General features: G+C 42.8%; 1 protein-coding gene across 1 annotated transcript in view; it reads right to left on the bottom strand.

The window, feature by feature from the left end:
- YIPF4 (Yip1 domain family member 4) overlaps nucleotides 1-17,901 on the bottom strand; it is a 157,033-nt gene that overhangs the window by 100,537 nt on the left and 38,595 nt on the right. Inside the window, exon 4 of the mRNA XM_086926840.1 lies at nucleotides 214-385. Coding sequence (XP_086782966.1) covers nucleotides 214-385 — 172 coding nt within the window. The remainder of the gene's footprint in view (nucleotides 1-213; nucleotides 386-17,901) is intronic.

Genomic DNA, 17,901 nt, shown 5'->3' with positions numbered 1-17,901 from the left:
CTTTTCAATGTTATATACAACCTTTTCAGCAAGATTATCAGTGTTGTGTTCATGTATAATTTCAAATGTATTGTCTTTTGAAATATACATTTGTAACATTTTCCAAACTTCAGTTTTGTACAATTTTTGGGAATATGATTTAGAAAACAAAAAATCCAAATGTTTGTTTGTGAAACAGCTAAAACCAGGTTACTGACCTGAAACTAGACTTACCCTGAATTGCCCATATAGGGAGATCATTGAGAAGAGAAGGACGATTGCCAACGGACCCCAAAAGTCAGGATTGTCTCTCACCACTTGTCTGTTAAACCCAAGCGATGGCATAGGCATCAACACACAGCGAATTTTGTAGTAAATGTCCGTCAGATCTATGTCCAGCTCTTCCCTATAAATAAAAATTTAAATTTTTACTTGTTATGAGATGTTATATCAAGCTCACGCTCATAAAATTAAACAAGACTGAAAAAAGGACATACTTCTAAACATGTTGGATTACAAGCATGAGGATATCACAGGACACATGGAAGACAAAGTAGTTTAAGCTCCACAAAGCAGCTACATTAATCAATGTTAGACTGAACAAAGCAAGTGTGTTTGAAATCTATTTGCACTACCAAAAAGTAGATGAACACTCACATGCCTGTCAACTGTTCAAGTTTTGATGTCTAGCCCGGGTGAAATCACCATCAATTCTACTGGTAGATGGGGACATCTATGAATTAACATATCATTCTTCTCCAGCCGAATGTACCCAAAATTACACAGAAGTGGCAGGCTGCAAGTATCTAATAAAACTCTCCTCAGTCAAATTATTCTTTCCTTATTCCACACTCTACTACCTAGCAAAGGCAAGAGATGGATTAAGTGCAAAAAGGAAGGGACAGACTCTGGTGCGGAAGGTGGTAAAGTAGGTTTGGCAACAGCCAAAAGTGTAAGATTAAAAGCCTCTAGTCTACTCTTGAAACTAGCATCTTATGATTCAAGCAAGCCTACATCTTGCCAGCAGAAAGGTAAGTGATAAGAGATGTAGGGATGTGGCCATTGTGCAAGTCAGAGCATTAGCCCAACTTTCAGGACATGAGTAGTTCAATCCAAACAGCATGACAGTGGTATTGCCCACCTCCAACTATTCTCAATACCTGCATGCAAAACCGTTCAGAAGTTTTAATAAGGAGAGTCATACTCTATGGAAGCATATGGTAACAAGGCGAGCTACATCTCCAAGGCAGTCAAGCTACTGCAGCGTAATACAAAGTTTGGGGATGTGCTTGAGAAAAATTGTATTTAAAATATTTTATGAGGGGGACTGGAGAGATGGTACACAAATCATGGCTACCGGATGGCAAGAACCATGTTATGGGTAGATAATAAACCATGAATAAAAGGCTACGGTAGGAAGGAGAAGGACAAGCAATACACTGGGCGAAAGGACAAAAGCATATATGCGGTTGTGATGCAACATTTTCATTAAAAAAAGTTCATTGATGTGGCTCATTTACTAGAGATGTTTTGGCGCATCAAGTCTTTCAGTTGTGCCATGCAAATTATTATTATTTTTGAAAAGATATAGAGCATTTATCACCATCTAACCAAACACTTGAATTAAAGGAAGCTACAATGTTACAATGTCACAGAAATACTTTATAAAATAAACTTTGCAACAGATAGGGGATTAAATTGCTATCTAATTGGGCACCCGAAGGGCAGGCAAAATAAATAGCTGGTATTTAAAATTAATACAAAAAAAAATAATGTATGTATATGAAGTATTTTTTTTTAGGAAAAACAACCATCTGGCAAGACAGCTAAAGCAGCCTCAAAGGCCAGACATAATCAAAAGAAGAGGCTTTATATTGGTGGTAGAAATAACATCTACATTAGGGTCTTCTACTAGATGTATTAACAATTATATAACTCAAACACTGTCAGGAAGCACTGCACTTAAATAGGGCATTGAGAGAGGGCTGGCAGAATAATCAGGTACATCCCATGAGGATTTAACACATAAATTATACCTTTAAATTAATTTCAGATATTTATGAGTGCATTACATTTTGCATTTTGTTAAATAATTTTAAGCATTTTAGGCACAGAAAGACAAGTCGTGAGCTCAGCCACTAGAATGGGACTGGAGTGATTTGTGCCACAGAGCTGTCACATTACTGCTTGTATCACTGAGAACTAGAGTAGGGAGAATCACATATAGGTTCAGAATTCTGAATGCCAGCTTGGTATAAAGAGAGAGCAAGAGCAACATGTTCACTAGGTCCTATCCATTCAATGATTTGCATTAGATGCCACAATAAACATCTAGATTATAATTTAATGTGTTGGCCCATTGGTAGATGATACAGGATCAGAAGGGGAGAGGTGTGGCGCCGCGGCCAGGGTGATTGACGCTGGAATCTGGGGATCACGTGTCGATCCCCGGCTCTGGTGGCAGGTTAGCCCAGCACCATGTGACTCTGGGCAATAGCTTGCTTAATCTTCCCGGCGGCCCCTAGCGCCTAGAGACCCTTACGGGTGATTGTTCGCGCTTTATAAATGTGGATTAGTATTAGTTCAAAATTTGAATATTTTCTACATGAACTCCCACTCATTTTAAACTCTGCAATACATGCTTTGAAAAAGTCAAATCTGGATTCATAATTCCAGAATGTTTACCCTGTGGCTAACTTTCTTCTTACATTATTTCTAGAGTCAAAGGGCGAATTCATTCAACATAAACAGTATCATGAGATCAGAAACACTTCGGATGCCATCTATTCAAGTGTTAAGACTCTGCATAGTCACGGGTGCAGCTCTGAATAATGATGATGAGGAATAGGTATAGGATCAAGAACCATATTTACAGCTGAATTCACCGATTCCCAACTGTATGGGCACTAAACCATTGTAGACAGGATAGAGCCCTTTCAAGAAATTCCAGAACTGTTGTGACTGAAATGAAGATCATATAAGAGGCACTGAATTATAGGACATTTTTCAAAGTGACTTCTTTTTTACAAAGTCTTACATTTGGAAGTCAGAAATGCATTGAAAGTCAATAGGTAATAACAGTTGCTCCACAATTCTGTGTTCCCTTAAGTCTCTCGCTAAAAATGGTACCTTACTTGTGTGGGTAGGCCTAGTGTCCGCGACAGGAAATGGCCCAAAACTCAACACAGACGCAACACATTGTCAGAGTGAAATTCGGACCCTTTTTTTGCAAAGTGTCTAGCTGTAGATTTTGAGCCCTAGCTCTGCCGGCACCTAGGGAAACCTAGCAAACCTAAACATTTTTGAAAACTAGACCTTGGGGAATTCAGTGATAGTAGGTAGTTTTAGGATAGGTAAGTTTGAAGTCTCCACAGTACGATTTGGCCATTTCTTGTTGCAGCCACTATGCCTACCCACACAAGTGAGGTACCATTTTTCTCAGAAGACTTGGGGACTGCGGGTTGGTTGGAATTTTGTGGATCCACACAGATTCCAGACTTATCACCACAGAAATGAGGGGATTTTTTATTTTATTTTTTATTACCAAAGTTTGAGGTTTGCAAGGGATTCTGGGTAACAGATCCTGGTGCGAGCCAGGCAAGTCATCCCATCCTGGATTCCCCTGGGTGTCTAGTTTTCAAAAATGAATAGGTTTACTAGGTTTCCCTAGGTGCCGGCAGAGCTAGCGTTCAAAATCTACAGCTAGGCACTAGACAAAAAAAGGTTCCGTTTTCACTGTGAAAATGTGGTGTGACCACGGTGCGTTTTGGGCCGTTTCCTTTTATGTGCACTAGGCCTACCCACTCAAGTGTGGTACCAATTTTCTCAGAAGACTTTGGGCTATGCTGGGTGGGTGGAATTTTGGGGATCCATGCAGATTCCAGAACTTTCCACCAAAGAAACAATGAGGAAAATGTTTTTTTTTTCTTTTACAAAGTTTGAGGTTTGCAAGGGATTCTGGGTAACAGAATCTGGTGAGAGCCAGACAAGTCACTCCATACTGGATTCCCCTGGGTGACTACTTTTTAAAAATGTATAGGTTTGCTAGGTTTCCCTAGATGCCGCAGAGATATGGTTCAAAATCTACAGCTAGGCACTTTGCAAAAAAAGGTTCAGTTTTCTCTCTAAAAATGAGGTGTGTCCACGTTGCCGTTTCCTGTCGCGGGCACTTGACCTACCCACACAAGTGAGTTATCATTTTTATCGGAAGGCTTTGCGGAATGCGGGGTGGGTTAAAGCTTATGGATCTGCACGGATTACAGAACTTTCCATCACAGAAATGTCAAGAAAATGTGTTGTTTTTTTTACAAAGTTTGAGGTTTGTAAGGAATTTTGGGTAACAGAATGGAGTGAGAGCCACACAAGTCACCACACCCTGGATTCCCCATGGTGTCTAATTTTAAACTAGCATTGGCATAGCCAATAGGTCTCACATTTGGGACCTTATAAGTGTTTAGCCATGCAACAGTTGATGTTGCACCAAGGATATTGTGCTGGATATCCAAACACTTATAAGGTCCCAAAGGCGAGACCTATTGGCTATGTCAATGCTTGTTTAGGTGGGGTGCGGCTCCTTTATATGGCACAGTCTACAACAACAGTCAGTCTAAATATGTTCATCTCAGATGAATGTTTTTATAGCAGAGTTTTTAAGCATAGGATTATAGCAAAGTACCATTCATAGTAAGCTAGAAAAGCAACAAAGCCTTTTGCCATTTTTGAACCAAAGTATTAAGAGCTCAAGATTGGCTATTGCCATCCACGCCAGACTGAAAAATTACAATAACCATCCACCCTTCTAAACACAGTATTACAGCTTTGGATTAGTAAAACACCAAAGAGACAACCTGGAATGTATAAGAGCAGCACGTGACATGTGTTTTCCCCCCGTATCAGAGCTCGTCAGAGACATACCTTTGTCCAGACACAAGGGATCACCCAGTATAAGTCAAAACAATACCCTTTTAATCTTAGAGTGCTGCATAAATTAGGCAAAGGAATGAAGTAGAGAAACCTGGGTAGTTTTGAAGGGCCCTGAATAGTCAACCACAGGGACTCAAGTCAGCAGCTCTTGCATAGGGGCTTATGTCATATACCAGCCGAAAAAGAGCTGCACAGCAGAACACAAGCAACAAAATAAATTGTATATCAGAAAAGAATGAAAACAGCAAGGCCTCTGTACAGAAGCAGTTTACAGTACAGGTACCATTTCTCACCCTCAGAAAAGGAGATGCACTGAGTGAGGTTTCAAGCAAAAGTAAAGTGAAAAAGAAATATAGACACATTAGGCCTCCATCTTTAACTTTTTTTTAAAAACTATAATGGTGCAATTTCCAACCTGGCAGTGAGGGAATGCAAAATTTTGAAATACACCAGTCAGAAATAAAAGATGTAATTTTGATTTTCTACAGAAAATAGGTAAGCATGGTTGACCTGTATTGTGAACTAAATAGTGCAAAAGCACAAACCACACAAAATAAAGGTATGCACGGGTGACAGGACAGAGCTGTTCTCCATGGAGATGGTCCAATAGCTAAAACAATGTTTGTCTACGGGTTCAGTGGATCCATGTTGTGACATACACGCCCATGTCTAAGTTGTCAGCAATTCAAAATCAAACGCCATTTGTGGGAGATGGCCTTTCAATGGCCTTCCATGAGGCAGAGAAGCTTACACACAATACACATGGTCTTCTATTTTTAACCGCATTTCTTCCCACTTTGATTAATTACGGGGGCACCAAAATGGTATTGTTCATAAATACCCAATTCTCCTTACAATTCATGCATTTGCCAAGCTCCTTTTTTTCATAAAAATGTTGCTTAGGTCATCCCTATCATGTAGAGTGTGATTTCTTTTTAAGACTGCGCCAACACTGCATTTAGCCTTTCTTTGCTCATTGTCAATACTAGACAGTGCAAGCTTGCACTACATATGGACTACAGTCTGGACCTAAATATAAATGGATAAATAGGTATAAATAGATCTGCATAGTTATTAGTAGTTTATATACACTGCACGCCAACTGTGTTTATCACAATCGTATTTTTTTCCATTGTATTTTTGATATATTGCTAGGCAGGTGACCAATGTATACTGAAGGGAATAATCACATAAATGCGACACAACGTGCATCAATGGTTCTATAATTAGGAGAATAACTTTATATAGTCACCGTTAATTCGACGGTATGTCCAAAACAAATCATTGTTTTGCACGTCTCTTATTACTGTGGTATTGCAATAGACTGAATATTCAGGGTCAAAGTTGTTCTAGTAGTCTACCACTAACCACAAGTGACAGTAAGCAGTTCTCCGTGTAATTACATCACATCCCCACAGACAAGCTTTCGAGTAGCGCAAACTTTCCTTGTGAAAGGCTGCTTTGTTTGGATTTAAAGGGGGTGCGAACGTATCCGTTCATTTTAACAATGGCTAACCTATTACATGTCAGCACATACACACAGAAGAGAGAACATAACCAAAAATGCATAAATAAATAAAGTAATTGGTAAACATGCGCATTCTCCCAGCTTGTATCTCACTCCTACCATTGTACTTGTTGGAGTAAGAATTTTTAGCTGCACAGCTATCCAAGGACACACCTGTCACCTGCACAACATAACCCCTGTGTAGGCGCTGCTGTTTAGAAGTTGCAGGCCTCAGTTACATTGCCCTGAGCACTGCCATTTTCTCTTAGCTTAAGCAGAAGCAGAAAGCAGGTCTGACCCAAGATTCATCCAGCTGCTCTTGTCTGCAAAGCTCAGCACCCCTGCCAGGCCCCACCTCATTGTATATTTCGCACACACTGTAGAAGTCAAGTTCCTCTATAAATCTTGCAACATGCCCCACGTCCCCCACCTAAGCCATGAATAGAATAAGGGAAGTTCCCACCACAGCTACGTCAAGCAAGATATCCGATAAACTGAGGATAAGTGTAGCGAAATATTATCGCAGACTGCCTGACTGACACATGAATAGAACCCTTCAAAGCAATAATAACACATTTCTGATTGATGACAAACTTCCAGTCAGAATGGCAGGAACTCAGTCTAGGCTAGCATACGTGCCACACAATTACGAGAAGGTAGTCACTTCTACACGAATGATGGGAAAGTCACCAGGCAGGGGCGTGAGAGGCGATAGAAGGATATGTGGTTCGAGGTGACGTAATATAGCGTGACCATAGGCCCCTCACCCCTGAACAAGTATAAAAGGGTGGTCCGCCCGATTATCGTTGAACTACTCCCGTCAGCACATGGGTGGCGGACAAGAGTTTTTCCCAGGGGTTACTCGAGATAGCCCTTGTTTTATGTACTTAGGTTTCATGTACTTAGAGTCTACTCTATTGTATATTCTGCTGTAATGAAATGCTTTTTCCTTGTTGCATTTAAAGTTGTATTCCATTATTTGAAATGTTATGTTTTCTCTGACTTTGTTTTATCCACACTGCATTTAAAGTCTTTGAACTAATACTTTCAGGACATCTTACAGGTAGTGGTGAGTGTGCCCAATAATATGTGCTTAACCTCTTCTATACAATATGCCTCATGCCTCACCAGTGTTCTTAAAGTATAGTTTCTCTCTCTCATAGCTGCTGTAATCTGTACTTTGTAATTTCAAACTGGTCCATGTGACTTTCAAGAGAATGCTGGGTACAGGACCAAGTACTATATGATTTGTATGCTATCACTGATTATTTCTAGAAGCTGTGTCTTCAAATAAATTGTACAACTCCAAGCTTCAGTCTCCAAAAGCTCATATGTATGTTTTTTCCTGTTTTAGAGCAAGAGGTCCAGGACAGCCCCGGTGCAATTTAAGCCGCCCTATTCCCCTTAGTTCTCACTCACGGTCTCGCCAGCGCGGCTTCTGAAAGCTGCTGCACTGAGTCCCCCTGGCCCCTTCTGCCCCTAATAAATCATCCCCTCCGACATACTTCTCTGTATCGATAAAGACACACGTGTGCACGCTACAGCAAGGCGTCTGATTTCTATTACTGTTCCTTAAAGCACGCCGTTCAACAAAAAAAATAATAATAAACCCCGTAATTGCGTAACACACGCGCGCGCTACAGCAAGGCGTGTCATTGCTCTCATGTATTTTGTTTACTCACAACTATCACTTTTACCTTATGTAAGTTAACGTCTGCTTTTGGAATATGTTCATGTGTTATGTTCTCCTCATGTATCAGTTCTGTTCCTAGTGTGAAGCGCTCTGACGCCTCGGGGTAAAGTCCGTAGTACATAAAAATGCATAAATAAATAAATAAAGTAATTGGTAAACATGCGCATTCTTCCAGCTTGTATCTCACTCCTACCATTGTACTTCTCTGTATCGATAAAGACACACACGTGCGCACTACAACAAGGCGTGTCATTTCTATTACTGTTCCTTAAAGCACGCCGTTCAACAATTTTTTTTTTTTAAAAGCCCGTAATTGCGAAACACACGCGTGCGCTGCAGCAAGGCGTGTCATTGCTCTCATGTATTTTGTTTACTCACAACTATCACTTTAACCTTATGTAAGTTAACGTCTGCTTTTGTAATATGTTCACGTGTTATGTTCTCCTCATGTATCAGTTCTGTTCCTAGTGTGAAGTGCTCTGACGCCTCGGTAAAGTCCGTAGTACATAAAAATGCATAAATAAATAAAGTAATTGGTAAACATGCGCATTCTTCCAGCTTGTATCTCACTCCTACCATTGTACTTCTCTGTATCGATAAAGACACACGCGTGCGCGCTACAGCAAGGTGTGTCATTTCGAAGCCCGTAATTGGTAAACACACACGCGCGCGCGCGCTACAGCAAGGCGTGTCATTTCTCTTACCATGCCCGTAGCTCTGTTGCTCCTCCTAGGGCCTATTGGTGTCGGTTACGAGCTTCATGCGCGTAATAGACACCAATAGGCCATGGGAGGAGCAATGCTCGCGGAAAAAGCCAATAGATTTAAGTCTTTCATTATGGAAAAAACGCCAAGGCCAATGAAGTAACAGTAAACAAAAAAGGACACGCACGAGCATTTTACTGTGAAAAGTGGCTCTGAAAACCCCTTTTTTTGTTTACAAAATTTCTCGCGCTGAGCGAAGCACTGCTACGCAGTGCAACGCTAGGCGCGAGACCTAAAAATTGATAGGTTTCCTTGGGATCCAGCTGCGCTAGGACCCATAATTCTGGGCAGCCCCCACCCCTGCGTATAAATAAATCCAATAAATCCCTGGTGCCTAGTGGGCTTTCTGCCCCCCCCCCCCCCCCCCCCGGGCAGATAAGGGGCTACTGCCCCCATCTGCATCCTGGGGGGTGGGGGCAGAAAGACTGTGGCATTGTTTTGGGGGGTGGGGGCATTGGCATGCCCATTCTGGGCAGCCCCCATCCCTACCTACACATAAAAAAACAAGCATTTGCAATGCAATAGGTCTCGCATTTACGCAAGTTTGAGCTATTGACATTGCAAATACCAATGCCTTTTATTTTTGTTTTCAAAAGATAAATAAAAGGCATTGTCATTTACAATAACAATAGCTTAAAGTTGCGCCAATGCGAGACCTATTGCATTGAAAGGCGCAGATAAACAACAGCAGTTACATATGTAAAAAAAAATATTTGGTGGACTCCATTCCATTCAGGATTCTGAATTAGGCATAGAAGAGAGACGGCCGGCGCTAGTTCTGCGATGATAACTTAGAATACAACAACACATCCACAATGCCATAACACTATCCTGAATTCTCATTTTACTCAAGGTAACCATCAATCAAAAGGTCGATTTCATTCTAGTGAAGCATGTAGGGGAAATGTCATTAACCCCTCCGCTGCGTTGAACCTTCCGCGCTGGTGCAGAACATTCTATTGCGCGGGCGGGGCCGCGACGTTCAGCGGACGTGCGCAGCACTACCGAGGTAGTGCACGCGACGTCCGCTGAACGTGCGCAGCACTTAACGGGTTAACATCAATTTTGATGTAGAAATGTCAACAGAGCCTTTCCTGAAATAATTAATCCAGCACATAAAAATTCAGAGGCCCCCTTTCTTTCCCACATCACATGTAGACACTGTTGAGATCCCAGTTAACCCACGTCACACATTCAGTAGTGCAGCAGGGGTGCCATAAGACCTGATGAAAGAAAGGAACATGGACCCTCTGGTTGCACTGCCCCCCCGCCACCCAACAACCTATGACACTAGTGCCGCTGCACTAATGAAAGGTAGGATTACTTTTCACACTAATGTCCTCCTTCCCTGCCCTACAGAAATCATATTCCCTCAACCTACGTCCTTCCACCCACCTACCCTTGTCATAATTTGTTCCCGTCCTTTTCCCCTTTCCCATCTCAGTACAAACGCCCCCTGCTGATGGAGTTCTCTAGCATCTAAAATTCCTGGCATATAAATCGGGACAAGGCATGGTCATCCCCAAGACATACATGTTCCAAACAGTTCAGTGTGCTTTAACATCTGCGGTTACACGTCTGCGGTTACTCAGTAAAAGTATCTCTTATTCCGTTTCTTGTTCATTCACAGTTTTCACAGGTGGAGGAGGACGACGGATGCGTGCAGCAGCCTTTTGCCTGTAGCAGCAACTCTTTACTTGAGAGATCAGAGCGTGACTAAAAGCTTGAAAACTCATTAGCCGTGCCCCGAGTGGGTCTGAGTTACTGATTGGTTCTCAGGTAGTGCTACGGCCTGCACGTGCACCATCCATGTTCCAGCCCCGGCAGCTTCCTGCTGTCCAGGCTCGCACTCTAGTTCACGCCAAGCCTCCCCTTGTCCACCGGCCCCCCGAGAACGCTCACCCTTCTCACTGCCCCCATCAGAAGCAGCAAGGTACTACTGCTCGCTGGGGTCCTACTGTGCCCCTTGTACCCACGTATTAACAACCGTCTGTCAGAGCCCTAAGCCCAGGTCACACTTTGCAAGTGACAATGTCGACCAGTGCTGCATTCCGGTGAACTTTAGACTATCACTATATGACGCCCGGTGAGGTCTGTGCGGTTTAGCAGTGAAGGGGGTAACATACGAACACCATAGGCGGGTCTCGGATGTCTATCACACACTGGCTCAGTAATATTTGTCCGGTTGAGTTGGCATTGATTTGGTCCTAAAGACTGCGCTACAAAGGGTAGTGCAAGCTCAAGGGCAGCCTTCGGTGTGGATTTTTGTATGATTATTGTGAATAGAATTGGACTTAATGCAAAGATACTTTTTTTAAGTGACGTGTGGGTTTCTCTTTCAAGAAGCTATTTCTGTAATTGTGCATTTTAACACGCACTGGTCTGGACGAGATGCGGTTTAAAGACGAATGTACAGCAAGGTAGGCAGTTGGAATTACTATCCAAAAGAAATGTGGAGTCCGGTCCTTTCCAGTCTCTTCCACTGGCTGCTCGTGTCTGAGCACTAACGGGGTCAAAGGTCGAAGTTTTGTCAAGCCTGCTTGAGACTTGCACCATTCAACTCACCCCTGCGCCGTCCTCACATCCACAACTAGGAACATCAGCGGGAATCATTACTTAAAGCTGTGAGTGTGATTGTGAGTACCTGTCTGCGTAGTGTCAGCCTAGCTACAGGCACCTCGACCCAGACTGTACCAGATCCGGGTCAGGGGCGAAATAAACAGGCCTCTCTGATGAATTATTAGGGGAGCATGACATAGCCACATGAGGGGTGAGAAAACGTGGTCCATGGAGGAAAGAAACAGAGTGTAAAGAAAAGAAGGCAGTGTTAAGAATAAAACCAGTGGTGCGCGTGCACCACAGAGGAGTGGGGCTAGGGAGCGCGGCGAACGCGCGCTATTGCGCGTGCTACCACCGTCGGGAATGGGCGTTACAGAGGCGGGACATGCGCCCTCCTTTAGCCAATCGCGTGACTTTTTTTTTTTTTTTTTAAACATGCGAAAGCCTGATCACACGCACAAGCGTGTGGTCAGCTTTCAAACCCCATACAAAAGGGCTCTTCCTGCGCAGACCCTAAAAATCCCTGGGGCCTAGTGGGCTTTCTGCCCCCCCCCCCCCCCCATACCCCGGGGGCAGATCAGGGGCTATTGCCCCATCTGCCTTCTGGGGGGTGGGCGGGCAGAAATTCTGATGCCTTTTCTGGGGAGTAGGGTGGGGGCGACTAGGGTGCTTTCTGCCCCCCCCCCACCCACCCAGGGGGGCAGAAGGGCTGTCTGGCAAAATTTGATGGGAGGAGCAAAGGCCCTTGCCCAAGGGGCCACTCCCCCCTCCCTGGTGGCTTGTGGGTGGAACCCAGCTTGGGGGTCGCCATCCTGGGGCGATCCCCAAGCAGGGATCCACATGGAAAGGGCACCATTGGAAAGGGCACCATTGGAAAGGGGAGATTCTCCTCTTTCCAACTATACCATGTTTTTCGGTGCTTGGGGGGCTGAGATAGCCCAAGAAGCACCGAAACTGTGAAACTGAAACTGTTTCAGTTTCATTTTCATTGTAATGACAACAGCGCGCGCGATTGTCATTACAATGAAAACCCTAACCATGGTTTGGGAGGTTGGGGAAGCTCTTCCCCCCCCTCCCAAAGCAAAACAAAAAAACACGCTTTTTAAATGCACTAGGTCTCGCAATTGCGAGATTTTGAGCTATTGGCATTGTAAATGACTAAGGGCCAGATGTAGGCAGCCTAATACCGGTCGGTAACGGCCGAAATTACCGAATTTCGGCCATTACCGACAGGTATTAGGCTTTTCAGATGTAGGAGGCCAAACTGAAGGATTCGGTAATTTACTGAATCAGTAATTTACCGAACCGGTAATTTAAGGAATCAGTAAATTATCGAATTCTTAAAATACCGATTCGGTAAATTACCGAATCCTTAATGTAGGGAGCACTCAAATGAGTGCTTTTCTCATTTCAGAATTCATTATTTACCACCAACTACAAGTTGGTGGTAAATATCGAAAACCGTTAAAAAAGCAATTTTTTGCAATTTTTAACAGTGCCATGTACCAGACATACATGCCCTTAGGGCATTTATGTGTGCCACATGTGCACCCATTCACTATTCAGGGGTGCAACAGGGTGTCAATGTGCCACCCTTGTAAGTCTTCCCCCTATTACCGATTCGGAATTTACCGAATCAGAGATTCTCATTCATAGGAATGAATGGGAATTACCGAATCGGTAAATACCGAATCGGTAATTACCGAATTTTACCGATTCGGTAAAATTTACCGATTTTTTTCCTACATAGCATTTACCGGTTCTAAAATACCCAATCGGTAAAATTTGGTATTTTAGAATCGTTAAATGTTGATTACCTACATATGGCCCTACGCCTTTTATGTTTGTGTTAAAAAACCAGTAATAATAAAAGGCATTGTCAGTCAGTCAGTCAGAAGTACTTTATTCGGTTCATATCAAAAACCATAAAAGTATACAAACATTGAGAGTCAAGACCAAAATACAATACGATATTAAAAAACTACCAATTCATACAATACGTTATCATTTTAAAAAACATCCATTAATGGTCATTTTTATACAATACAACACAATTTAAAAAGAAGAAAACAGAGCATTCCGATGCAGATACTAAAATCCACTTTTTACAATTGGTCCACTCAATTTTTTTTCCTAATCTCATAGCTATTGTCAAATAGTTCGCTACATTAAAAATTACCCAGATATTTGGCAACAGCTGAAGGTGCATGAGGGCCGGTTTGGCTTGTCTATACCCTTTTTCTTTAATTAGAGGTAGAATGAACTTTTTTCATATTAAGTTAAAATATTTACAGAAAAACGTAAAGTGCATAGTGTCCATAATGGAGAATCCGTCACAAGGACAGATCTCCAGGTCTGACACCTTTGTCCACCCTGGCCGTTTAGTAAGAAGAAGGTGAAATTTATTGAACCTGAACTTGGTCAGCAAAAATCTATGATTAGCATTATTGACTGTTTTCAGATATAGTTCTAGTTCATTAGAGTTTATTAATAGCTGATGAGCCCAAACAGTTGGTTTCGTCAATTCCTTTTCTTCTCTGTCCAGACCCTTGTTGAGCTTATATGTATCTTTTACCCATTTCACATCCCCCTTAACTAATTTAGATGGCTGAGCAAACAATTCTGGACGACCTAGGGTGTCCACTAGTTTTTTGACATAATTCAGCCATGGGATGGAATTACTGTGCTCAAGGGCTAAACAGTCCCTCAAAACCTCATGGTTCAACTCCAGTTCAGGGTTCAGCCAGACTGTAATCCATTTTAAGAGCGGTTCTGTAGCTATTCTATCTTCCAGATATTCCACCCCACATTCCTGATGGACAATATAACCAGGGGTCGCTTGGGGGACCGATAAAATAGTTTTCAAAAACGTGTCCTCTGCCACTTGCAGCAACTTTACATTTTTAATGCCCCATAAATCAGCTCCATACATAACTAAAGATTTACATTTAGCATCATAAACTTTTAGGACAGCCTGTAACGGTTTCACCCCCAATTTACGCGAAAAACCAAGTACAGCCAAAATAGACCTTGAGAAAGCATTGCGTTTAGCAGCCAGTTGGGGCAACCATGTGGAGCTATCATCAAAGATGACCCCTAAGTATGGAAATCTCGAGACCCTGGACAATACGTTCCCCACACAGTGCAGGGTCTTCATTTTCTTACCCTTGTTACCCACCGCCATTACGTGGGATTTTGAAAAATTGACACTAAGGTCCAAAACTTTCATAAAGTCATAAAATGAGTTTAGAAGGCGTTGTAACCCTACTACTGTGCGCGCTAAAAGAGCGGCATCGTCCGCATAAAGTAATGCTGGTATAGAGAACTTGCCTGCCCTTGGTATGTCCTTGCACGCCTCCCCTAACACAGCACCCAAATCATTTATATAGAGAGTAAAAAGTAGGGGGGCTAAAATACAACCCTGCCTGACCCCATTCGAAATCCCGATCTTTCTTGTACAATTGCCCAGGCGGTCGTATCTAACTGTGGCCGTGAGGTCCCTATGCAAATCTGCTAGGAAGTGCACAATGTTTTCATAAATCCCTAGCTTTAGGAGCAGTCCCCATAATTTGGACCAGTTTACTCGATCGAAGGCCGAGGACAGGTCCATAAATGCTATGAATAGCATGCCCCTTTTGGCGATAGTGTACTTCCCAATTAATAGTTGGAGATTGAGGCTTTGATCCGTAGTGCCTCGCCCCTTCTTAAACCCGAATTGAAGAGCTGAGAGGGTATTTGTTTCTTCCAACCTATCTGTAAGTTTGCTCAAGACCACACGACCTAGAACTTTCACTGCAGAGTCGATAAGAGAGATCGGGCGATAATTGCTGGGTTCTCCTCTATTTCCTTTTTTATAAATCGGTACAATAACTGATTCGGACCAGGTATCCGGAATGCCAACTTTACAAACTCTGTTAAAAACGTTAGTTAAAACTTTAGACCAGGTCTTGACATTTGATTTGAAGAGGTCGGCTGGAACAGCATCAGGACCTGGAGCCTTATTACTAGTCATCTTCCCGATGGCTTCTGCCACCTCTCCCTCAGTAACCAATAAAGTATAGGATTGCAAATTAGGGATGCGTAAAACATCCTCCCCTATATTTTCCCCTTCATAGACTGACTTGAAATAAGAGAACCACTCCTGTTCCTGAATACCACAATCTAGTTGATTATTACATGGATCATGGAAATAAGGTTTATTAACAACAGCGCAAAATTTAGCACTATTCTTGAGTACATCTATGGAAGTTAGTTCGTCCAAGGCTGCTTCCCTAATTTCTCGTTTCCTATCTTCCACTGCATTTTTTTGGCTTTCTAGGCCACTAGGGACCTATCAACTGGTTTACATTTCAAGGCGGACCTTAGTTTTTGATTAGCTAGTGAACAATTATGATCAAACCAGTCAGTCCTCCCAAGGTCCTTTACTTTGCCTGGGCATTTCAGATCTGCAGCAACCTGGGTACAAATTTTTTGATAGGCATCTAAAACCTCCTTATCCCCTGCTTCGGGATCCATACATGTGTGCAACTCCGTGCCTCTGTTGATTAAAAGATTATTTAAAAAGTCTACAGGGACAACTCTACACCATCTGATCCTACGGGCCTGATCTGTCGGACGGTTAGCATGCTTATCAACCCTGTTTTGGCAAGTCTCAGGTGTTTTAATTAAGTCTATAACGCTAAGAAACACTGGGTTATGGTCGCTAAAGTGTGACCAAACCACAGAGTAACTGCTAATTTTGTTCCCCAGCGTAAGGCTCATAAAGATATAGTCAATGGTTGAGCTACTACCATTACCTGTGAAAGTGGGTGTATCCTCCTCTACCCTTGGCAGAAGCATCAAACCATTGTCAGCCCAAATTTTTTTTCTCAAGAAGATCTCCCTGTACAGAATGCTCAAAATGGGTATCGCCTTGTTCAAGGGGGCCTAAATGGTCTAATGTCAAACATTTATCTCGGCACCCATGAATATTAAAATCTCCCTGGAGTATAATCGAGCAATTGTTAACATTGACCTTCTTATACTCTGCCAAAAAAATATTTAAAGTGGTCAGGTGGTCAGTAGTAGTAACTCTATCATAAGAGTTATACAAATTGACTATTAAAATATTACATGCCCCTTTGCAGGCAATTTTGACTGCCAAGCAGTAGGGAGAACCTGTTGTTATCTGGGTGTGAATACCGGGGACTGTTGCCGCGATTACTGTAACCAGCCCCCCCTTTGCCCTCCCCATGGTAGATACTACCGCGGGGAGGAAATGCGTGGAGTAGCCGTCTAGGCTAAGGATGTTCCCTGTGTCCCAAGTTTCTTGCAACCCAATGATATCTGCTGCCCCTATAAATTCTCTCCAGATTGGGTCATCTACTTTATTTCTTAAGCCCGCGATGTTCCAGGTTGCGAGCTTTATATTTGTGCTCCTAGGTAAATTGACCAACCTGTCTGAGAGACGATTTATACTTGTTAGTGAATCAGACCCATTAGCTTTTCCCAAAATAACCGGTGCCGATTCCTTAACAATCTCAGAGGAACTCAAATTCACTTGGCTAGCCGTTGTACAGTGAGAAGTAGGGGATTCATTGCCATTTGCTGTACTTTAACCCCCCCTTGTCAATCTACCCAACCCATATCGGACAATGGATCAAAACGATTAATAATTGGGACATTAAAAAAGTTTCCTGCTGGGTGAGTGCCATGGAGATGGTTTTGGGGGTAGCCTCCGAGCGTTGTAAACGCTGGAGGAGCGTTAACATAATGCCCTTTTTGAGAGTAGTTACTACCATAAGATGGATTGGTGAGTCTCCAACTACTTTCCATAGCGGGAGCCGAAGGATAAAAATAACTTAGGTCAAAGGACAAAATCCCACCTGAGTTATTGTAATTAGGGAAACCACTAATGAACTGTACTACTTGTGGGTCTCTAAAGTTCACTATGATGCAGTCTCCCTCTACGTCCTTGACTTTATGACCCACCCAGCTCGCTCTCCTGACATTATTAATTTCCCCATTTAAGTCTGGTCTAAGGGGCTGGTTTTTCACCAACCAAAACATCACTTTGTTTTTTAATTCATGAAAGGTTTCCACCCTGTCATGTTGCCACTCTGGGACCCCGGCCAACACAATAACAAAGGGATATGACTCCCGAGGAAGATCAACTCTCTTTTTGAAATCCCAGCTATTTATTCCCACTGTTTCTTCTTGATCTACCCTGGTATCTTTCTTCTCTAGCCCCTTAGGGATTCTTAGACTGTTGTTATCTACTAGACTGCCCTTAAACGCTTGACTTACTAACTGGGGGGGTCTTGCCTTTCGCCTTATCTCCACCTGGCTTTAAAGAATCACTGTCCCCTTTGGGCGATCTCTCTTTGGGGCAGGCTTCTGATTTTTCTTAGGAGGGTTAGGCATGGTGGGTGTACTAATCGGCGAGTGTTTTGCTTCCGTAAGTTTCTTAAGCATATCCAAATTGGCCTGAATAACCA

The sequence above is a fragment of the Lissotriton vulgaris genome, chromosome 6, assembly GCF_964263255.1.
Source record: "Lissotriton vulgaris chromosome 6, aLisVul1.2, whole genome shotgun sequence".
Taxonomy (NCBI): Eukaryota; Metazoa; Chordata; class Amphibia; order Caudata; family Salamandridae; genus Lissotriton; species Lissotriton vulgaris.
Note: the sequence above shows the minus strand (reverse complement) of the source record. Positions and strands in the feature narration are given on the sequence as shown.